The following is a 24,991-nucleotide window of genomic DNA, read 5'->3' on the forward strand; positions in this document are numbered from 1 at the left end:
TGGTTGAATATGAGTACATGTATGTGAGTATGGATGATTGTGTGTATGAGTGAGTTTGAGTGTTTGTGAGAATACAGCTCAGTAAGGATGAGTGTATGTGAGTTTGTGTGTTTGATCATGTGTAAATGATTTTAGGTGTGTCTTTGAAAAACTTGTATTTTTAAGAGTGTGTGTTTGTGTATAAATGTGTATGAGTGAGTGAATGTGTTTGTGATATCTAAATATATCGACTCTAAGTGAATAACACAAAATTTATTTTCACTGTAGACCAAGTAAATCTATGAATAAAAAGATTTGATTCAAACTTGAAATTGAATAGCAAATGTGATGAAATTCACACTAAAAGCATGAAGTAAACATGTTCACATACACTGGTTTTTCTTCTTAAATGTGAGCTTTATCATAATGATGTTCTGCTTGCAACATGTTTCTAATGGTGTATTAAGTCAGATCTTTATAAAAGGGCTGTTAATATTTGATAAAATGAACTTTAAAAATAAGCAACCCAATTCACACCTCTGTAACTCTCAGAACAATAAGAAAGGAACATAAAGATTTAAAAAAAGAAAAATATCATGAGATTAATGATATAAAATAAGTAAATGGAACTCTTGCTAAAGGACAGTCTTTTCTCATTTGAAGATAGAAATGGATTTTTAGGTATTAAAAATATTCTTAAATCAAAAAATTAAAAAAATAAATTATGGTCTAGAAGTAACACATTCCATTGGCTTGAATTCTTATAAATAAAAATTTGACAGCTGAGTGGAACATTAGCTTCAGCCTATTGTCCTACTGCTAAAGTCGCATGACTCAGATACCCAGATATTTGGTTTCTCAGACCTATCCATCCAATGCCACCGATAGTAAGTGCTGGAATAATCAATAAGAAGATACAATGTAGAACAAAGCTGCATTTGATGCATCAGCCTCCCTTTACTGTGGGGATTCACACATAATCCTAAGATATAAAATAAGGATGCTAAAGGTACCTCTTCTGTTTATTAAATAAAATTTCTGATTTTAAAAACTACTTGACACACACAATGCATAAAATACGCTTTGTTCTTTGGATAGACACCAGAGTCTATTTTTAGAAATGGGCTTAGTGGGAAAGGGTTTGGCACGCAAGCACCTGGATTTGAATGTGCCAAACCCATATTAAACACGGGACAGGAACACTTCTGTAAGTCCAGTGCTCCTGGGAGGTATAGAAGCTCTATACAGGAGGCTCAACGGCCAGACAGCTCGACATGAGCAGAAGCAAAAGACAGATTCTTTCAAATATGTGAAAAGTAAAGACTTACACACACACACACACACACACACACACACACACACAGTTGCAGTCACACATAAGCATGCATACTCATCACACACGACATTTATTTTATTTTATTTTTGAGACAAGATCTCACTATGTAAGCTGGGCTGGCCTGGAATATGCTATGTAGACCATTCCTGCTGTCAACACAGAGACATCTTCCTGCATCTGTCTCTCAAGTTCTGGGATTAAAGAAATGCACAACTAGGCTTGGCACATAAAATATTAAAAAAGAAAATGTCCAATTAGGAGTCAAAGTTGAAGAGATAAAACATATACATATAATGACCTTGAAGCAACACATTACATTGAATATCTACCAGCTATTTTTCTATTTATTATCATTATCATCTTTTTGGGCATCACTGCAACTTTAAACAAGATTATTGATAGTAGTATAATGCACCGATCAGAATGCTGGATTTTTTTTTTCCGGAGCTGAGGACCGAACCCAGGGCCTTGCGCTTGCTAGGCAAGCACTCTACCACTGAGCTAAATCCCCAACCCCTGGATTTTATTATTATATCTTCATGTGTAGACATTGTCTGCTTTCCCACTTTCACACAGACACAAGTCAGCCATGAAACTTAATCCATGACATTCAAACGGTATTTGACCTTTTGTTTTTCCTGTGATCCTACTAGCCCCTGACACTGCTCCAGGTCTGGGGGAGCAGTTAGAACACAGCCTAGGGATTACAGTTAAGAAAATGAGTGCACATTGAGAGAATACTGTAGGGTTTGCTGAGTTTTCTGATTGGAGAAGCTCATTGTTGCAATCCCTAATTTTATTTATGACGTCAGCCATGAGTTCTAGGACTTCAGTAAAGATATGGTTTGCACAGTCATGAAGTAGAACTGAGGAAAACAATGCTACAGGGTGGGCAAAAGAAAGTGTGAGGAGGGTGGTGGGCCAAAGGAAGAGGGCATATTTGTGTAAGCAGACGAGTATCCAGAATGAACACACATACAGACTTATGTCAAATATATTTAAACAAGTTTGAGTTGAGCGCCTTCACATCTTGACAAGAGTTCATTTTACCTAAGCTTTAATAACTGCCATAGGAGATTTAGAAGCAACATAGTTCAGAATGTTCCAGTGTTAAAGGGAACCTAATCAGGAGGCCTTGCATTTAAATAATAAGAGAGCTTTAATATCTCTAGGCTTTTAAGTTTTGACTCATTGCATTTAGCAAAGGAAAACCATGTTAGTGTTTTAAGAGTACTTTAGTAAGATGGTTTTTCTGTCATATTCCGTTTCCATATAAACTTCACAAGGTCTTCCATCATTACTTCATTGGTTTCTTAAACACTGTTTATTAAGTCTTGACCTGACTTGATCTGAATTATTAATTTCTACCTGGTATTCCAGTGAAGTATAGATAATGTCATGTGAACATTTGTCTGTCTGTATCTATGACAGATTCTACTGAACATGATTGCATCAAATCTGCTAAGTTTTAATTATCTGACCTAATCAAAGTAGTGACAACATCCATCATCAATTTTTAAAAGGATATTTTATTTTTCATTTTTGTGTTTGAATGTTTGCCTCCTTGTACACATATGCAGCATGTGTGTGCCTGGTACCCAGGAAATCAGAAGTGGTGTTGTGTCACCTGAACTGGAGCTCCAGAAGGATATCAGCCACCATGTGGGGGATGGGAACTAAACCAGGGTTCTCAGTTAGTACCATAATTGCTGATCTATCTCTCCAGACCTTCACTAAGCACTCTAGTTATATAGATAAAAACACATCAGAAATCTGGTGAATTGATTTGTTAAGGCTGAAATAACAGAGCCCCACAGGACAGGTGTCTTGTCCCTATTGACTTCAAGCTTTGTCACCTGTCCTGATTATGTCTGTGTATAAATTTCTGTCCTTATAAAGATACATGTTAGAATAGATTAGGCCCCATTTTAATATTATTACTCTTAGGGCAGATCCTATTTGGAGGTCCAGCAGAGTCTAAGCATAAAGTGGAGTTAATCCTCTGGCTCATCCTCTCTCTGTTCAGCTCTTCCTCAGCTTTGAGCTCATTGCTTTATCCCAGACATCTTCTTGTGGTCCCTTCTGCTTGCTTTTGCACATTATAATTTTTCTCCTCCTACTCTATGCATCTTCCATATCATTTACTACCCCACACAAGCACGCCTTCTGCCTTCCCTTGCTGTGCCTTTCTTCCTGCCTTAGGCAGAATAAATAAGCCTGTCTTTTTTTATTACTACTCGAGTGTCCTCTTTGACATGGAGAGGTGGCAAATTTTGAATCGGAACTTAGGTAAAGAAAAGGAGAATCACTTTGTGATCAAGATCTGGCCCTAAAATTTGCCCAGACTCACAATGGATTAACTAGCCTTGATGCATGGCATCCTAGAGTGTACCCTGGCTTTATTCTAAAGACCACACAGGAAACACACAGAATTAGTTTGTTAAATGCTCATTGCTGTGACTCAATGCTGAAAGAATCAACCAAGAAGAAGGAACTCTTTTGATTCAGTTTCAGATGTTTAAGTCAGTGGTTATATAAATCAATTCTGTGGGCCTAAGAAATAACAAAATAACATTTCAGTAGTTGCGTGTGTCTCCTGACACCAGGGAGCAGAGAGAGAGACAGGATGAAATCAAAGACAAGGCACGCTTCAAAGACAGTAGCAGTGACCAACTTGTTCCAATGAATCCACACATTGAAAAGTTTCCATCACCTCCCAGAATCTTATAACTACTGATGAATCGAGGTTTCCATCTGTGAACCTGTGGAAAACACTTTCATTTTCAAATCATAACCAAATAGGCCACAGTTGAGCCTACTGTTGTTTTGTGATCTATTTTAAGCATTATGTTTACCAGATAATTGCTATGATATAATTCACGCAAGAGCCACTATGTGTGTCATCAGTTACTGAGATAAAGGTGTGCACGACTCACAGAACAAGCCTACACCTGGTGGCTTCTTTTAAATTGGAGGGCAGTTGGGCCAACAGCAATAAGTTTATTACAAGAGGCAGCAAGTTTATTTCAGAATTCTAAAGATTAGTGACATATAAGATTAGGAACATATTTCTAAAGTGCATTTTGTTTATATGTCATTATTCTGAAGATGTAATTTGTCTTTAGGTTTTATGGTCTTTAAAAATATCACTGATTTTCACTCTAGTAGGAGAGTAACTTGATACTGATGGCAGCGTGCACAACAGTAGGAGTGCTGACTTTCACTGTGCTGACGTGTTATGCAGTGTATATAGTCCTTTTAACAGGTACTCTTATTTGAGGCTTATAATTATGAAGATTAATTACATTAATTGATCCTCATTTTATGAGTAAAGAAGCTAAACTATGACTCTTGAGATTAATAATGGGCTCATGTTCAAACCGGTATTTTTTTCATCCAATTTTTGACTCTAGAGTCAGTGCTCTTAGTACCGTAATAGAAGTTATCTGGCAAATTGCAGAACACTTTTTACAATGGTAAATTGGACTTAAGCAGCCTGCAGTAAACAGATGCGAGAAAAGACTCCCCTGACTTTTGCTGCTTCCTCTTTATATCAGGATTGGTTCAGAGTAGAAATTACTATGTACTCCTGAGGATGCAGGGCATGGCCCCAGTTAATGACTGGTTTCTGTCAATATTCTAGAGGGTTTGAAGTACCTGGACTCCACTTAAATCATTAATAGCCTCCAACAGTCATAAACCCTGGTGAGCTCTGATTAACCTTTGCATTACTGTTCATACGCGGGACACAATGCCAACCTCAGGGAATCCATTTAGCATGGTAATAGGCTGTGCCAACAGGAGAGAGCCAGGAACTTTCAGAATAAATTATTTCATGAGTAGTCAAGTTTTTCTGCCTGAAGATTGCTTTAAGCTCAATATTCCATCAGTAATTCTGCACCCATCTCTTCCATTTGTAAGAAGCTGAGTGTAATGGGTTATGGCTTCTAGTTCTTTCCAAGGGCATCTACACTGATAAGTAAGAATTCTTTCTGCAATCAATGTGCTATTGTTTTGGTAGATAGGCTTAGTAGATATGCATCATGGTATATACATGTTGATACACATACAAGCACAAATTTACACACACACACACACACACATGCATGCACACACACAGATACATGCTATATGTTTGGTTGCATGGTGTGTGTGTATTTACTCGTCTATAGGAAATCATATGCCTATACAATAATGTATTTAGAATATATATTAAAAACATCCTTTGAAATTTATTTTGAGGACATATTTCAAAGTTGTGGAGGTTTGGTCTGTTACTATGTATTGTCATGCTAAATTCTATACCTGCAGGTCTAGATCTATGAGTGACTTCTCATGTTTACAAGCTTTTATTGTGTAAACTTTGTTCCTTGATTTAAAACTATTGGTTAAATAAAATTAGCTACAGCCAATTACTGGAGGGATTAGAGGTAGGTGGGTTTGGAGTGACCTGGTTAGAGGAGGAGACACCAAAAAGAAAGGGGAGGAATGAAAAAGGAGGGGAAAGCAAACCAGGAGAAACAGGAAATAAATGGGGTACACCACTGGGGAGGTAGCCAGGCCTGCATTTAGAAGATTAGATTGGGGTGACCCCAGGAATTGTCAAAGCCCCCCTCCAAATAACCATAGTCTGAGTCTCATTTTTTGTAGGCTAGTCATGGATAAGCTTAAATTGTTGTCCTCTACAATGTCTTAAAATAATCACTAACTTCAATGTTATATATAGAAAATAGCAAGTAAGCATACACAAGAAGAAATGGTCATTTGTCATTGATATTTAGAGCTCAACAATGTATATGTGTGTGCATATATATATATATATATATATATATATATATATATATATATATATATATATATCACCATGCACTGAAAACCAAGACATTGTGGTTTCACCTTCAGCTTCCCTTCATTTCTTTTGTTTTCTCTGTTTAATTGCTTTTTTTAAAATTTTGTTACTAAGTTTTGTTTTTCTCACAAAATGAAAAGAATGTAAGGAAGAAAGTAGAGTTCCACTCATCCTGACACACAAGTCTTTTGCGGTCTGCAGAACACATGGTCCTTGCCTTGTAGCCCATGTGAACTCTGCAGTCAGTGTTTGCTTTCAGTAAAGTTCACTGGCATCATGCTAAAGAAGCTACCGGAAGAAGTCCAGCTATCTTATTTTACTATTCACAGCAGGATCCTGAAGAAAATGCTAGACCAGAGCCTAGCTATGTGTGATTATTCCAGTGTGCATAACCTAGTTCCACAGCCAGCTTTCAGATGGGTAAATTCTGAATATTTTATTGTCTAAGTATGTGAATCCATTTGTAAAGTCCATTCTTCTCTCTAACTTAGCTGGTTATATGAGCCATTATTCCAGTCCTGTGATTGAAAGATATTGCTCACTTTGTATTATGAATTTATTGAGACAACACCACATCTTGAGCTTACATTGTCTTTGTTCCAGCAACTGAGTAGTGAAAACAGAAATTAACGGTCCAATGTACTCTGCCAGTAGAACTTCACAGATTTCTGAGAGACGGATTTATGATCTACCATTAAAATGAGGAACTTTCCTGGAGAGCAAACAACTAAAATTATTTTTACAACATACAAACCAACCAACCAACAAGCAATTTCAAGCATGTTGATTGACAGATGATAGCACATCTTTATATAGGTCTATAACTACATGATCTGAAGCTTAGACAACAGTGTAAAAAGGTACACATACTTCAAAGAATTTGATAGGAATTGGGCCAGCCAATTCTGCCACTGAAGACATGACCTCAGGAAAATATGATTAAGAGTCTTGATATTCAGGCTAAAATCCCGGTTCTCTGTAAGTTACCACTTAATTCTATGATTCAGAAAAAGTCTAGCCATAGGCTGAGGCAGCCTAAGTCCATAATATTTGAATGACCCTTTCCTAATATCCTAGAACTCAGGATGTCATAAAATCACTATGTACAGCAATGTGGCAAAAGAATAGTTAAAAGGAAGATGTGCAACACTAAGGGGCAATGGTTAAGCAGACAGTAAGTATCCTGGGAGAAAGAACAAGTCCTGAATTTCATGCTGGGTTATAACTTCATGCATTATTCACCTGATGATGTCTAGATGCCATCATTGTTTGCAGGATTCTACTGCTGCCTGTATCCCATGATTTTGCCTTTTTCTTCTATGTCACCATACTCATACTTCTCCCTGTAAAAATATTAGGCAGTATAGTAGGATAGTTATATTTAAAACATGTACACAGGGGGTTGGGGATTTAGCTCAGTGGTAGAGCGCTTGCCTAGCAAACGCAAGGCCCTGGGTTCGGTCCCCAGCTCCGAAAAAAAGAAAAAAAAAACATGTACACAGAGTTAACATGACAATTAGTGCTAGAGAAAATTGCCAGATTTTAAGAGGAGAGTCTCGTGGAACAGCCTGCCTTACTGAATTCAACACATGTTTATACACGCTGAGAGTTCTGCAGAACAATGCATAACACAGTGAAACAAACAAAGAAAAAGCATTATTCGAAGCTTTGGGTTAATTTTCATCTTGTTTAAAGGTGTATTTAAATATCACTGCTTTCTTCTGTACATATAGGGTGAGATGGTGAATGAAAACAGTCCCCAAAGGCTTGTGTGTTTGAGTACTTGGTCCTCAGTCAGTGGAACTGCTTAGAGTTAGGAAATGTGGTTTTGTTGGGAGAGGTATATCATTCAGGATAGGCTGTCGGGTTCCAAAGATGCCAGTCCCAGTATTTTCTCTGCCTCCTGTTCATGTATTCCTTAGTTGCCTGTAGTTCTTCCTGTAGTATTGAGGCTTCATGACCTTTTTCTCATCCATGTTAGCATGCCTGTTGGTGTTATCCAGCTCATGTTAAGCAGTCATATTGTTGAAATTTTATGGGCGTAGCTCCTGACGTTACTAGGGCAGACACAATCTCACATCAAATTCCCTCTGACTTTTGGAATCTTCCTGCCATCCTTTCTGTGATTATCCTTGAGCAATAGCTCTAAGAGCTATATTACAAATGTATCAATTGACGTGGCTGCACAACTCTGCATTTTGATCAGATAATTTCTCGGTAATTGTTTTGTAGGTTTCAAACAGAAGATTCATTGGTGAGGGGTGAGGATTACATTTATCTGTGTATAAGAACAAATATTTAAAATATAGCTAGGTGTTAGGCTGTTTAGCAAAGTGGGGAATATATAGATTCTCTTCTATGATCCATTACTCACTAGGCCTAGGTAGTGGTCTAGGTTTCCAATGCCAGCAATGATTGTTGTGGGTTCTTGTTGTGTTTATAAATGATCTTAAGTCCATTTATAAAGCCTTGGTTACCACCAAGGTGACTATTGCATCCTTCGGCTTATTAGGCCATAATGGTAATTATTGTGGTTCACAGGCATCATAGCTGGGTAGGACTCTTGGTTGCTTCCCTCCTTTGAGAGCTTTTATGGCACTTTCTGGTACCACGAGAGTTTATCCTCACAGAGGAGGCCTTCATGCAGTCCTAGCTCAGACTCAGCGGCATCTGGGCCCCAGGTCTGAAGTACACAATGGTCGTATCTAACTGCTGCCGTTCTTCCTGTTCTCTCTGGTATTGAGGTCATTGCATTTCATGCTTTAGGAAATAAGTATTCTGTCTTCTCATCATGCTACTAAAAGAAAAAAGTGTTAAGGATTTACTAAAAAGAGTTGAGGGGATGGTTATTGTCAAAATACATTGTATGGATCATCAAAGAACTAATATAAGCAGGAAGACAGAACTGTGAGTAGAGGATCTAAAGGGTGGGCATGGTGCTTTTAGGTTAGAGAAGAGAAGGTGTCCAATTACGTTAACGAACTTAGTCTATGTCAGTCACTTTCCAAACACTTTACAATCACAGTTGTACTTAATCAATGTTATAAGCTACACAGATACACACACACACACACACACACACACACACACACACTCACACACACACACCCAAGCATATCGACACCCTCATGCACATGCACATGCACATGCACACAATGTTCTTTCTTATTTCAAAGTATGTTTCTGTGTTGGTCTGTTTGCCTTATTATACATAGTTTAATGAAATGTGTGAGGTGGGGTTGGGGATTTAGCTCAGTGGTAGAGCGCTTGCCTAGGAAGCGCAAGGCCCTGGGTTCGGTCCCCACCTCCTAAAAAAAGAACCAAAAAAAAAAAAAAAAAGAAATGTGTGAGGCTCTCCTATGGAAAAGAGGCTATTTAGTATGTCTTCTAGAAGGTTTTGATCTAAAAGGCTATATTATTTTCTTCCAAAGGGGCACAAGTCGTTGTACAATAGGAAAGAGGGCAGATATGTGTGTGTCCAGGTCTCTTTACTTGTTTTTATAAAATCATTAATATTCAAATTTTATATAGGTAACATTATCTCATCTTAATCACTTCTAAAAGCTCTTTTATCCAAATACCATGGCAAAATGAATATTCAGTATTCAATATTTCAGAAGTGAGATTAAACTTTAATGCATAATCTTTGGGGGACACTCAATCTCAATTTATGCCATATCAGTAATTAGTATTTTAACATATTTTCCTTAAACTCACATTGCATAAAGGGGAGAATTACATAAATATAGGATATGTATTTATCACATCACAGTCGTGTCATATATATCTACTGTGTCATTTGATTCTAATCATTCAAAACAGGTGATATCCCTTGCCTTGTGGGGTTTGTGTTGCTTTGCTTTACCTTAAGTCAGACTGGGATTAAAAATTCAAGGGAGGGCAAGTAGGTATGAGTCAATGAACTCCCATTAAATAGAAACGTGGCATTTTAAACATATATCTGTTAGTCATGGAGTAAGTAGGTAGAGAGTAAGTAAAGTTTAGTACTACATACAAGTACACACACACAATAATATGTATAAAGCTATCTGGACATGTACATTGTACTTATGCATGTAAATGCATAGTGCATGTGCATTCCTCATGCATGATATCGGCTCGTTAAAAACATTCAGAAGAAAGCTGTCCCATCTGTAGTGATGATTAGCAGACTTTGTCCTTTGTCATCCTCTCTCCTACCCAGTGCAGTAATAGTCATTCATGGGGTACTGGGTGTCTTATTGAAGGGATTACATGGTTAATACAAATACAGTGGCACATGTCATGTCATACAATAGATTTGTGTATCAGCTGACTTTGGTATCCTCATCAAGGGGAGAAACATACTGAAATCCATCTCCTGTGGATAATAAGTTATGACTCTCTATACTTTCTAATTATTACAGAGCTACAAGTACCTTCTCATTATGAAACCCTTGAGTGAGAGAAACCATAGTTACATTTAAAAAAGCACCAGGAATAATATAAGTACCGGAAAGATATTGATAACCTGCTAAAAGTGTTGTGTTCTTTTGGTCATGGTCATCTTAACTGGAATGATTGTGTCTCGTTGGTAATTTTATTTTAATTTCTCTGATTAGTAATTTTAAGCAAATCCTCACACATTACTGTAAAAGCCACATGTTTAGAACATTAACATAATGTGCAAAGTCTCATAAATTCCATGGCTTAGAAGACTAAGCTCTTCTTGCTGATTCTTCTGATCAGGGATTTACAAAGTTTTAGAGGGTCTTCTGTTGTTCACATACACAATGTCATCTAATCTATAGATTAAAATTAGATTCTTCTTTCCTGTACCCCAAGAGTGCATCTAAAGCAATGAAGACCCTCCTGTAGGTTTCTGTCCTTTGCCACACAGACTGCTACTCTGGCTTTGCCAGCCCCTCCCCTGGGCTCATCTCCTGGCTTGGAGGGAACTGGATAGAAAAGTGCTGAGGCAGGAGATCAGCCCAGCTGCTACTGCAGCTTCAGGTCCTTAATACTGCAATTTCACACTGGTACGTCTCAGCACTTCTTAATTGTCAGCTATAAAGTTCTGCAGCTGCTTTGGTCAAATTTGTCCACTTACTCACAGAATTCCTTGGGAGGTTGGCTGGCTAAGACACCAATGCACATTTTCGGCTTGTCCCTGTAGTTCTGCTTCATTTGCACTGAAAGTTAACAGTACTTTTAACTCTCGTTGGGGTTCTCCATGCATCTGCTCTTCCTCAAGGACATCACTACAGTTTGGAAGTATCCGTGACGCCTCTCTTTTGCTTAATAATATACACGGAAGCTTATTAAAAGTAGGATTTAAGGAACTAAGATTTTTCCATAGGGCTGAGAATCTGTGGGAAACATTGGCATTGTCAATGGTAATGTAAGAATTTATTTTATTTTTAAATTGTTTATTGGGTATTTTATTTATTTACATTTCAAATATTGTCCCCCCTTCCCAGTTTCCCCTCTGCAAACCTTTCATTCTACCCATCTCTTTTGTCTCTATGAGGGTATCCCCCCCCCCACTCACTCCTGTCTCACTGTGCTAGCATGCCCTTATGTTGGGGAATCAAGCTTCCACAGGACCAAGGGTCTCCCCTCCCACTGATGCCATATAAGGCAATCCTCTGTATGTTTCTGGAGCAATGAGTCCATCCATGTATACTCTTCGATTGGTGGTTTAGTCCCTGGCAGTTCTGGGTGGTCTGGTTGGTTGATATTGTTGTTTTTCCTATGGGGTTGCAATCCCCTTCAGCTCCTTCAGTCCTTCCCCTAATTCTTCCATTGGGGACACTGTGCTTAGCCTTATGGTTGGTTGAAAGCATCTGAATCTGTGTTGGTCAGGTGCTGACAGAGCTGAGGCCTATCCACTGGAGGTGGTCTCTAAAGGTTTTATCCTCATTGTTGAGTATTTCAGCTAATGTCATCCCCACTGGGTCCTGATAACCTCTTGCTTCTCTGGTATCTGAAACTTTCTAGTGGTTCCCCTAATTTTCCATCCCCCACTGCTACATATTTCTGTTCAATTTTCTGTCCTTCTCTCCTGTCTCTTTCCATACCTGATCCTGTTCCCCTTTCTTCCCTCCCCCTCCTCTCTCCCTTCCCAATATCTCCCTCCCTCTATATCTCATGATAATTGTTTCCCCTTCTAAGTAGAATTGAAGCATCTACATGAATAGACTAAAACTGTGTGAGGTCCCTGACCTTTAGGAAGACAGTAGAATAGTGACCTCTTAACTAATCCCTACATTAAATCAACTTTTGAAAAGTATCACAAACTGTATCAGGAAGGATTATCAAGGATTTCTTGCTACTATATTTTCACAAATACGAATTGAGGTTTTGGGGTCTCCAGAGGAAAGTTGATTTGAAGCTCCTATGTAAAGAGCACATACTTTCAAACAATCATGGATGAGCATAATGTGGTTTAAAAATTTACCAAAAGAGACAGTTCATATCTTGTTCCCACATCTTTGCTTTTGTGTTTGTTTTATTCTTTTATTTTTCTGAAGACAGACTTTTGGATCTAGTCTCACATGTCACAAATTCAAATTATTTTCTTTTTCCTTAAGAGCCATGGGCAATATTACTGCTTCTTCCCATGGTGGGAGACCCAGGGACAGTCATGTTGGAGATGTGTTTGCTGAGTGAAGCTGTCTGCTCAGAGCCTAAAGTGGATGTCTTTGTTGGTCTGCTGCATTTAGGATGATTAGAGGGTGTCTGCCTGCCTGTCTGTTACTGCTTTAAAAATAATGGGCTGTATAGAATATCTACAGCAAAGTTACATTTCCATAAAATGATCCTCTTCCTACAGATGACAATCCAGTAGCACATTTAGAGAGCTTTAAGGAAATACTAGGTTGCTTGTTTGTTCGCTTGCTGTTGTTACTGCTGTTTTAAGGTTAAAGATATCCATGTCTTTCTCCTTTCCTTACACATCAACTTGTTTCTTTGGGTTTAGGTTTTTCTTTCTGAGTGAAATATTCTAGATGAAGATATTTTTTGCTTCTCTCTCCCAATTAAAAATTAATTAATTAATTGTGTGTGTATATTATGACTGTGAGTACCTGCTTTCATGACTTGTATATTGACTTTCACGAGTAGGTTCCTTTTTGCCACTTTATGGATTCAGAAGTTGATGTAGGATTCTTAGGTTTGGATTCAATGCCTGTACTTACTGAGCCATTTTATTAACTCAAGACTTTGACTCTCTTACCTGTGAGTTTTCTGTTCTCTTCTTTTTAGTGCTTGTTACTGCTGCTTCCATCCCGTCTGTCTTACACGCTTCTCTGAGGATTTATTTTATGTTACACTATAACGATATCAGTATATCAGCAGATTATCACATGTATAGTATGCGGGAAAAACTGAGAAGATATTTAGGGTCAGTTGAGCCATCTGGGAACATAAACTATTATATATAAAGTGAGGTTAACAATGACATCATCCTCAGCACAAAAGCGTGGAGAATTAAGATACAGAATCTTACAAAGAAGAGCACATGCTAAGCTTACCAATGTTCATTATGCCTAAATGTGAGTTAAATATAATATAATATAATGAAAATGATAATGATAATGTTTAATATAGCTGATGATTTTAAACAGAATGGGATTTTGTTTTTCAAAGTTACAATAGTTGATTTTAAAATTCATGCATTTATTTTCCTTGTGTGTGTTTTTATTTTTTGCTTTTTTTATTCTTATTTTTGGCAGGAACAGCACATGCCAACACACCCATATGCCCATCAGAGAACAAATTGTAGGAGTCACTTCTTCCTTTTTACCACTTGGGTCCCAGGGAGTCGACTCAGTTCATCAGGCTTGGTGGCAAACACCTTTACTACCTGAGCCATGCAGCCTACAATAGTCAAATTTTTAACAGATTATGTTTCTTAAGATATAAATGATATAAATGCAATACACATGAAATAAAAAAAAACAAGTTTACAAAAGAAATTTATTTTATTGGGTATTTTGTTCCTGGCCTTGCTATGAACATACTAATCAGCTCTCAAAGAAATCCATCAAGACAGAAAGGCAATCCTTGAACTGAGAAACCTGAGGTGCAGAGAGCTTAGATGATTTACCCAGATTTGCATAGTAGCAGGTGATGAAGGAAGCTGGATGTGTTCTGCCTTTACATTTGTGTCTTTAAGTTGCTTCTTTAGCAGTTAAAGTGATGTGTTTTAATAAACTCTAAGATCCCCTTCATTCCTAACATTCACTGATGTCCTTTTCTAAGCCAGTAGTTCTTAGCCTTCCTGATAATGGTACTCTTTAATATAGTTCCCCATATTGTGGTGATGCCTGATTATCACTGAGAAAGGAAAGTAGATCAGAGATCAGGGGTGGATGTGGAGATGGGACTCCATGGCAGGGGGGTGAAGAGGGATAGAACAGGAGGGATGAAGTGGGGGAAAGGAAGGTGGGAGGGACAACTGAATTAGGGGGCATTTCTGTGATGAGCTAGAAACTGAGGGCAATGGAAGCTACCAGGAATCTATGAGGGTGACCTGACATGAATGTTCCTCTATCAGGTGATACAGACTCATGTGGTGTTTTGCTAAGGCAAGACCCATGGGAGGATGGGTGATATCTTGGAGAGAGTATAAATATGACTCAAAGGACACTGATGGTGCTCTTCCATAGCTACCTTCGCAATGCCTCATTGTTCTTGAGTCTCCATCCTCACTGATCTTTGCTTCATTGAGAGAGGCAGGGCAAAAACTTCCTGGCAGCCTGGCAGCTTCTGCTGGATCATGCCATCACTGCTGATTCCTGTTTTATAACAAAACACTATGGAACTGGACTTCTGGTATCCTTACAGAGATTGGAAGTGCCCCCAAGGAGCAACTTCTAAATAGGTCCACATCCCTTTGTCCTCTTCAACTCTTTTTCCTTCTACCTTTCGACAGTGGACTTGAAGCATTTGAGAACCCTTATTAAAAGCAGGTTTTAAAAAATGTAAATGCACAGTGGCATAGCTAAGACTCCTAGTAATGGGGGACATGGAGCCTGAACAGGCCATCTCCTGAAACTGAGAAAACTTCCAATGAAGACACTGGGATACAAACCCAGCCACAAATTTGGAGCAGAATTTTGAAGGAAGGGCCAAGCAAAGATTGACCATATTTGAGATCCATGTCCTGAGAGGGAGTCCATCCCTGATGCTATTATCACTATTCTGCTACCCTTGCCGACTGAATCTGGCATAACTTTCATCAGAGAGTTTTCACCCAGTAACTGATGGAAACTGATGCAGAGACCCACAGCCAGATATTACGTGGAGCTTGGGGAATCTTGTGGAAGAGGGGAAGAAAGGATTGTAGGACCTAGAGGAGTCAAAGACACAGACAACATACGGAATCAACTACACTGGGCCCATAGGGGCTCATGGAGACTGAACTGCTACCTAAGAGCGTTCATGGGATGAACCTAGGATCTTTGCACAGATGTTACAGTTGTGCAGCTGGGTCTTCTTTTGGGACTCCTACATCAGAGGCAGCACCCATTTCTGACTATATTGTCTGCCATTGTATCTCTTTCCCCTAACTGGACTGCCTCTTTTAGCCTCAGTAAGAGTAGGTACGCCTAGTCTTATTAGAAGATGATAAGCCACGGCTGGTGGATATCCATGGGAGGACTCCCTTTTCTGAGGAGATGGGGAGGAGTTGTGGATGGTAGAGATGTGAGGAGAGAGGTGGGGACTGACAGGGAAGCTGTGATCAGACTATAAAATGAATAAGAAGTTAGTAAAAATGAAAGAAAACTTTAAGAAATAACAACAGAAGGAAACCACTCAAATTTGTGTATTTAGAAATCTACTGGGTGGGTGTTTGTTTGCTTGTTTTGTTTTATTTGGGGGGAGGGCTGTTTGGCCAACTTTTATTCTCAGGAGGATCCTGAGCACAAGACTCTAAGTTATTCTCCTGTTTATCTGTATCTGAATTTGTAAACAGAACTCTTGAACAAATTGTGTTTTCTTCATTCTCAAGTACCAAGTATGACATTTGCCGGATTTTGGAGAACGAACATAGTTTAGTGTTTAGGCAGGTGTTATTCTGTACCATATTTTGCTCCCTGTATTAAGAATTCAGAGTTTTGCTGACAGCTGTGGTGAAAATAGAACAATTAGATACAATTTCTCAAAAATTAATTCTGAGTTATTACATTGCTTCCTATTTCTTATATGAAATATAGACTCTAGGAATGAACCTGTTTTGTATTTTCCTTTCCGTTTCAGCACTTTGGACACCAAGAACACTGGGAATCCCTCTGTTTTGTCCCTGTGTATGGGTAGGGATATTAGTCTCCCATTCTCAATATTTCTAATTCATCACACAGTTTCTAGGAAATCAAGGGACAGGCAAGTATGACAATGACATGTTTGAAGGGCTATTTGTGCTATTTCTTTACATGATACTGATTTTTAAATTTCATTAAGCTCTTTATAATTCCAAGTTTTAATGTATTGACAAGAAGGACTAACATGAACCGAGAGTTCATTTTTCTCTAGAAAAAGAGTTAGCCTTCAGTGAATTATTGATATCGTATGGCATTAGATTTTCAATCTTTCTATTTCCCCTCTCCGTTTACCCTTCAATCACTGACATGGCCAATTTTTAAGCTGTGCTTATTCAGCAATTTTTTCTTCCTGCTGTTTACCTTTTTAGAGCTTTAAACTTTCAAATACAATTCACATTTGACTCAATGCACTCATTTCTCAGAAAGTTTGTTTTCCTGCTCTGAACATCCACCGAGCATGATGTCAGAAAGTGATTTCGCCTTGGATTTCAAAGATGGCATTTTCTTGCATAAAAAGTTATTTCAAATGAATAGACAGAGACACACAGCCTCTTTCCCCATTCTTCAGGTAAAAGGTTAATAATATTTCTTTTTAACATTTTTCTAGATCTTATGAGCCAGTTCATTATAGAAGGCCATTAGTTGTTTATCTTCTGTCTTGCATTTTACATACTAATTTTACTAAATAATGGTACCTTTGTTAACTGATTTTAATTCAATAATTTTTAATCCCAAACTTATAAAAGGTTATCATCTAAGTATACATACTACATTGAGTTTTTTCAACAATTCATTCCAAAATAGCAAAATATGTTGGCTTTGAAAGACTGAGACTTTATAGTAATGAAAAATGAGAAGGGAAGCAAATAGAAAATGGTAGAGTGAGAAGGAAAAGAGGAAAAGCAAGAAAGGAAGAAGGAATAATTGACACCAGCAGAGACATCATGGCATGTGTCTGGCTCCTGGGAGGGAGGCTGTATCTGCTCCTTTTCTAGTAGCAATGTGGAGTACTTAGTTGGTCCTATGACACGACAGTGCAATGATTACTGTGACTTTCATCTCTTGAACACTGGTTTTCTGTGGTATTTTGGATTCATTTCAATTGTTTTCTATTATAAGTAATTTTAAAGGGAAAGGAAACTCAATGAATTTAAAGAGAGGATGGGGGCTCACATGAAATTGATAAATTTCTAGGTTTTTAATTTTAGGGATACACTTCCCTAAGTACATTGTAACCCTGTATAGTTGAAATTATGTGTAGTTGATACTTAGGAGATGGAGGTCAAGAAAGAATAAATACCTCATGAATTTTAAAAATAAAGGATTTAGATGTTGGTATAACTCAGTAGACTTTGTGTCAGGCTCTCTGAGCATTAGACGCTGAGATATAGATATATATGAAGGAACTTAACAGCAATATTTATGGAGCTGAGAGAGACGATTAAGTAGGAGGAAGAATTGAACTCAATCCTGTTGGAATAAAAAGCCAACTTCGATGTTCATGTGTTGGAGCTGGAAGCCTACATGCATAACAATATCACTCCATGTCCTGGGATCAATAACCTTGAAAGACCAATATATTCTTTATTAAACATTTTAAAAAATGAAATTAATGCTATAAATGTCATATGACTTCCTCAAAGAAAGCACTGATAAAACTATTACCATGTTTATTGAATTGTCCTTCCTCTTTGGGTCTTAGCAAGTTTTATTTTGCACATTAGATCCCAAAGCTGGCCTAGGTGTCATTTGAGGAATAGAAGGGCAGAAAGTAAAAATGATTATAATATTTATTTAGAGGCAAGTTATTTCTTGGCTCACCCTAGACACTACAGAGATACCTTCCTCTTTGTTTTCCTGTTCTTATGATCTGTTTGATATTCCTCAGTGGTCCTGGCCTTCTCAATGGTCATCTCCATCTTGACAAATAACTCATTCATTTTTCTGAGAATTAAGTACTTGTACCAATCTTAATTGTTTTTGGAAGCCTTTCTATATTTGTCATTAGGTGGGACCTGATTATGACACATAATCAACTATTCCTTCAACTATGATTCTTGAGCCATAGAGGAGAGACATCATTGACATTGGTTATGGACGTGAGACTGCCCCTTCACACTCCAATATTATTGCTTATGTCCATAATGTCTCCTCTTGGACTTCTCACTGTACACTGTCATCTTGTATGTTCTCTGGTCTTTTGTTATGTCAGTAACTTTCTGCTACTGTAACAAAGTTTATATGATAAAAGTCCGTATATAATGAACGGAGAGCATATCTGTATGTTCTCACTGTTGAAAGTTCATTCCATGATCAGTTTCCTTACATTTGGTGGTTGGAGCATATGACAGAACAAAACCTCTCAATTAAAGGTCAAGAACCAAAAAAGATAAGAAGGAATAGGTGTTCTATTCTCCCTCATACTTTCTACCACCTTCCAGTAGTATTCTGTTGGGAAATTCAACATTCAAACTATGGCATTCACTTTAACATGGACATTAAGATTTTTCTGAGTCATTTATCTTTCTATTCCATCACCCTTCGTGGAAGTTGGAGTTTTTTATTTTATTTCTTGTGGCCCAATGCTTTGTTCACACTTTTAAAAGCAATATTTCAGGAAGCACTATCTCTAGATTATTTATTTGTGTGTTAAATCTTGTGTCACAGGAGACAGCTCCTATATCAATATGTTTTGCTGGATACAGGAGTTTTAGTTTTCTTTAGTGCTTGCCAATGCTTACTGTCATGTTTTTGGGCAGGCTTTGTCTTTCTTTGACAACCTGATACAAGAGATGATAAAATGATAATAATAGTAATAATAATAATCATCCTTTGCAGTTTCAAAGGTAGTTCCTAATAATCTCTCTTTTTTTTTTTTTTTTATTAACTTGAGTATTTCTTATGTACATTTTAGTGTTATTCCTTTCGGTTTCGGAAAAGCATCCCTTCCTCCCCTTCCTTATGGGTGTTCCTCCCCCCATTGCCGCCCTCCCCCCAACAGTCTAGTTCACTGGGGGTTCAGTCTTAGCAGGACCCAGGGCTTCCCCTTCCACTGGTGCTCTTACTAGGATATTCATTGCTACCTATGAGGGTCAGAGTCAGGGTCAGTCCATGTATAGTCTTTAGGTAGTGGCTTAGTCCTGGAAGCTCTGGTTGCTTGGCATTGTTGTACATATGGGGTCTCAAGCCCCTTCAAGCTCTTCAGTTCATTCTCTGATTCCTCAGCAGGTCCCGTTCTCAGTTCAGTGGTTTGCTGCTGGCATTACGCCTCTGTATTTGCTGTATTCTGGCTGTGTCTCTCAGGATCGATCTACATCCGGCTCCTGTCGGTCTGCACTTCTTTGCTTCATCCATCTTGTCTAATTGGGTGGCTGTATATGTATGGGCCACATGTGGGGCAGGCTCTGAATGGGTGTTCCTTCAGTCTCTGTTTTAATCTTTGCCTCTCTCTTCCCTGCCAAGGGTATTCTTGTTCCCCTTTTAAAGAAGGAGTGAAGCATTCACATTTTGATCATCCGTCTTGAGTTTCATTTGTTCTAGGCATCTAGGGTAATTCAAGCATTTGGGCTAATAGCCACTTATCAGTGAGTGCATACCATGTATGTCTTTCTGTGATTGGTTAGCTCACTCAGGATGATATTTTCCAGTTCCAACCATTTGCCTCTGAATTTCATAAACTTCGTTGTTTTTGATAGCTGAGTAATATTCCATTGTGTAGATGTACCACATTTTCTGTATCCATTCCTCTGTTGAAGGGCATCTGGGTTCTTTCAGCTTCTGGCTATTATAAATAAGGCTACGATGAACATAGTGGAGCACGTGTCTTTTTTATATGTTGGGGCATCTTTTGGGTATATGACCAAGAGAGGTATAGCTGGATCCTCAGGCAGTTCAATGTCCAATTTTCTGAGAAACCTCCAGACTGATTTCCAGAATGGTTGTACCAGTCTGCAACCCCACCAACAATGGAGGAGTGTTCCTCTTTCTCCGCATCCTCGACAGCATTTGCTGTCACCTGAGTTTTTGATCTTAGCCATTCTCACTGGTGTGAGGTGAAATCTCAGGGTTGTTTTGATTTGCATTTCCCTGATGACTAAAGATGTTGAACATTTCTTTAGGTGTTTCTCAGCCATTCGGCATTCCTCAGCTGTGAATTCTTTGTTTAGCTCTGAACCCCATTTTTTAATAGGGTTATTTGTCTCCCCTCTTGGTCTAACTTTTTTGAGTTCTTTGTATATTTTGGATATAAGGCCTCTATCTGTTGTAGGATTGGTAAAGATCTTTTTCCCAATCTGTTGGTTGCCATTTTGTCCTAACCACAGTGTCCTTTGCCTTACAGTTTGCTGCCTTACAGAAGCTTTGCAGTTTTATGAGATCCCATTTGTCGATTCTTGATCTTAGAGCATAAGCCATTGGTGTTTTGTTCAGGAAATTTTTTCCAGTGTCCATGTGTTCCAGATGCTTCCCTAGTTTTTCTTCTATTAGTTTGAGTGTGTCTGGTTTGATGTGGAGGTCCTTGATCCACTTGGACTTAAGCTTTGTACAGGGTGATAAGCATGGATCGATCTGCATTCTTCTACATGTTGACCTCCAGTTGAACCAGCACCATTTGCTGAAAATGCTATCTTTTTTCCATTGGATGGTTTGGGCTCCTTTGTCAAAAATCAAGTGACCATAGGTGTGTGGGTTCATTTCTGGGTCTTCAATTCTATTCCATTGGTCTATCTGTCTGTCTCTGTACCAATACCATGCAGTTTTTATCACTATTGCTCTGTAATACTGCTTGAGTTCAGGGATAGCGATTCCCCTGAAGTCCTTTTATTGTTGAGGATAGTTTTAGCTATCCTGGGTTTTTTGTTATTCCAGATGAATTTGCAAATTGTTCTGTCTAACTCTTTGAAGAATTGGATTGGTATTTTGATGGGGATTGCATTGAATCTGTAGATCGCTTTTGGTAAAATGGCCATTTTTACTATATTAATCCTGCCAATCCATGAGCATGGGAGATCTTTCCATCTTCTGAGGTCTTCTTCAATTTCTTTCTTCAGAGTCTTGAAGTTCTTGTTGTACAAATCTTTTACTTGCTTGGTTAAAGTCACACCGAGGTACTTTATATTATTTGGGTCTATTATGAAGGGTGTCGTTTCCCTAATTTCTTTCTCGGCTTGTTTCTCTTTTTTGTGTGAGAAGGCTACTGATTTATTTGAGTTAATTTTATACCCAGCCACTTTGCTGAAGTTGTTTATCAGCTTTAGTAGTTCTCTGGTGGAACTTTTGGGATCACTTAAATATACTATCATATCATCTGCAAATAGTGATATTTTGACTTCTTCTTTTCGATCTGTATCCCCTTGACCTCCTTTTGTTGTCTGATTGCTCTGGCTAGAACTTCAAGAACTATATTGAATAAGTAGGGAGAGAGTGGGCAGCCTTGTCTAGTCCCTGATTTTAGTGGGATTGCTTCAAGTTTCTCTCCATTTAGTTTAATGTTAGCCACTGGTTTGCTGTATATGGCTTTTACTATGTTTAGGTATGGGCCTTGGATTCCTATTCTTTCCAGGACTTTTATCATGAAGGGGTGTTGAATTTTGTCAAATGCTTTCTCAGCATCTAATGAAATGATCATGTGGTTTTGTTCTTTCAGTTTGTTTATATAATGGATCACGTTGATGGTTTTCCGTATATTAAACCATCCCTGCATGCCTGGGATGAAGCCTACTTGATCATGGTGGATGATTGTTTTGATGTGCTCTTGGATTCGGTTTGCCAGAATTTTGTTGAGTATTTTTGCGTCGATGTTCATAAGGGAAATTGGTCTGAAGTTCTCTTTCTTTGTTGGGTCTTTGTGTGGTTTAGGTATAAGAGTAATTGTGGCTTCATAGAAGGAATTCGGTAGTGCTCCATCTGTTTCAATTTTGTGGAATAGTTTGAATAATATTGATATGAGGTCTTCTATGAAGGTCTGAAAAAATTCTGCACTAAACCCGTCTGGACCTGGGCTCTTTTTGGTTGGGAGACCTTTAATGACTGCTTCTATTTCCTTAGGAGTTATGGGGTTGTTTAACTGGTTTATCTGTTCCTGATTGAACTTCGGTACCTGGTATCTGTCTAGGAAATTGTCCATTTCCTGCAGATTTTCAAGTTTTGTTGAGTATAGGCTTTTATAGTAAGATCTGATGATTTTTTGAATTTCCTCTGAATCTGTAGTTCTGTCTCCCTTTTCATTTCTGATTTTGTTAATTTGGACACACTCTCTGTGTCCTCTCGTTAGTCTGGCTAAGGGTTTATCTATCTTGTTGATTATCTCAAAGAACCAACTTTTGGTTCTGTTGATTCTTTCTATGGTCCTTTTTGTTTCTACTTGGTTGATTTCAGCTCTGAGTTTGATTATTTCCTGCCTTCTCCTCCTCCTGGGTGTATTTGCTTCTTTTTGTTCTAGAGCTTTTAGGTGTGCTGTCAAGCTGCTGACATATGCTCTTTCCTGTTTCTTTCTGCAGGCACTCAGCGCTATGAGTTTTCCTCTTAGCACAGCTTTCATCGTGTTCCATAAGTTTGGGTATGTTGTACCTTCATTTTCATTAAATTCTAAAAAGTTTTTAATTTCTTTCTTTATTTCTTCCTTGACCAGGTTATCATTGAGTAGGCATTGTTCAATTTCCACGTATGTGGGCATTCTTCCCTTATTGTTATTGAAGACCAGCTTTAGGCCGTGGTGGTCCGATAGCACGCATGGGATTATTTCTATCTTTCTGTACCTGTTGAGGCCCGTTTTTTGACCAATTATATGGTCAATTTTGGAAAAAGTACCATGAGGAGCTGAGAAGAAGGTATATCCTTTTGCATTAGGGTAGAACGTTCTATAAATATCCGTTAAGTCCATTTGGCTCATGACTTCTCTTAGTCTGTCTACGTCTCTGTTTAATTTCTGTTTCCATGATCTGTCCATTGATGAGAGTGGGGTGTTGAAGTCTCCTACTATTATTGTGTGAGGTGCAATGTGTGTTTTGAGCTTTAGTAAGGTTTCTTTTACGTATGTAGTTGCCCTTGTATTTGGGGCATAGATATTTAGGATTGAGAGTTCATCTTGGTGGATTTTTCCTTTGATAAATATAAAGTGTCCTTCCTTATCTTTTTTGATGACTTTTAGTTGAAAATTGACTTTATTTGATATTAGAATGGCTACTCCAGCTTGCTTCTTCCGACCATTTGCCTGGAAAGTTGTTTTCCAGCCTTTCACTCTGAGGTAGTGTCTGTCTTTGTCTCTGAGGTGTGTTTCCTGTAGGCAGCAGAATGCAGGGTCCTCGTTGCGTATCCAGTTTGTTAATCTATGTCTTTTTATTGGGGAGTTGAGGCCATTGATGTTGAGAGATATTAAGGAATAGTGATTATTGCTTCCTGTTATATTCATACTTGGATGTGTTATGTTTGTGTGCTTTTCTTCTCTTTGTTTTTTTTGTTGCCAAAGGCGATTAGTTTCTTGCCTCTTCTTGGGTATAGCTTGCCTCCTTATGTTGGGCTTTACCATTTATTATCCTTTGTAGCTGGATTTGTAGAAAGATATTGTGTAAATTTGGTTTTTTGTCATGGAATATCTTGGTTTCTCCATCTATATTAATTGAGAGTTTTGCAGGATACTGTAGCCTGGGCTGGCATTTGTGTTCTCTTAGGGTCTGAATGACATCAGTCCAGGATCTTCTGGCCTTCATAGTTTCTGGCGAAAAGTCTGGTGTGATTCTGATAGGTCTGCCTTTATATGTTACTTGACCTTTTTCCCTTACTGCTTTTAATATTCTTTCTTTATTTTGTGCATTTGGTGTTTTGACTATTATGTGACGGGGAGGTGTTTCTTTTCTGGTCCAATCTATTTGGAGTTCTGTAGGCTTCTTGTATGCCTATGGGTATCTCTTTTTTTTTTTTTTTTTTTAGGTTGGGAAGTTTTCTTCTATGATTTTGTTGAAGATATGTACTGGTCCTTTGAGCTGGGAGTCTTCTCTCTTCTATACCTATTATCCTTAGGTTTGATCTTCTCATTGAGTCCTGGATTTCCTGTATGTTTTGGACCAGTAGCTTTTCCGCTTTACATTATCTTTGACAGTTGAGTCAATGATTTCTATGGAATCTTCTGCTCCTGAGATTCTCTCTTCCATCTCTTGTATTCTGTTGGTAAAAGCTTGTATCTACAGCTCCTTGTCTCTTCTTTTTGTTTTCTATTTCCAGGGTTGTTTCCATGTGTTCTTTCTTGATTGCTTCTATTTCCATTTTTAATTCCTTCCACTGTTTGATTGTGTTTTCCTGGAATTCTTTCAGGGATTTTTGTGTCTCCTCTCTATGGGCTTCTACTTGTTTATTTATGTTTTCCTGGAATTCTTTCAGGCATTTTTGCGATTCCTCTCTGTAGGCTTCTACTTGTTCTCTAAGGGAGTTCATCATGTCTTTCTTGAAGTTCTCCAGCATCATGGTCAAATATGATTTTGAATCTAGATCTTGCTTTTCTGGTGTGTTTGGATATTCCATGTTTGT

The 24,991-nt window shown here is 38.2% G+C and overlaps 1 protein-coding gene across 1 annotated transcript in view; it reads right to left on the reverse strand.

The window, feature by feature from the left end:
- Positions 1-7,443: 7,443 nt before the first annotated feature.
- The window catches only part of LOC116911939, a 54,541-nt gene continuing 36,993 nt past the window's right edge, over positions 7,444-24,991 (reverse strand). Inside the window, exons 5-6 of the mRNA XM_032915834.1 lie at positions 11,258-11,512; positions 7,444-7,507 (exon numbers count right to left, since the gene is read on the reverse strand). Of these exons, the coding sequence (XP_032771725.1) occupies positions 7,444-7,507; positions 11,258-11,512 (319 nt within the window). The remainder of the gene's footprint in view (positions 7,508-11,257; positions 11,513-24,991) is intronic.

Source organism: Rattus rattus, chromosome 11, assembly GCF_011064425.1.
Source record: "Rattus rattus isolate New Zealand chromosome 11, Rrattus_CSIRO_v1, whole genome shotgun sequence".
Lineage (NCBI taxonomy): Eukaryota > Metazoa > Chordata > Mammalia > Rodentia > Muridae > Rattus > Rattus rattus.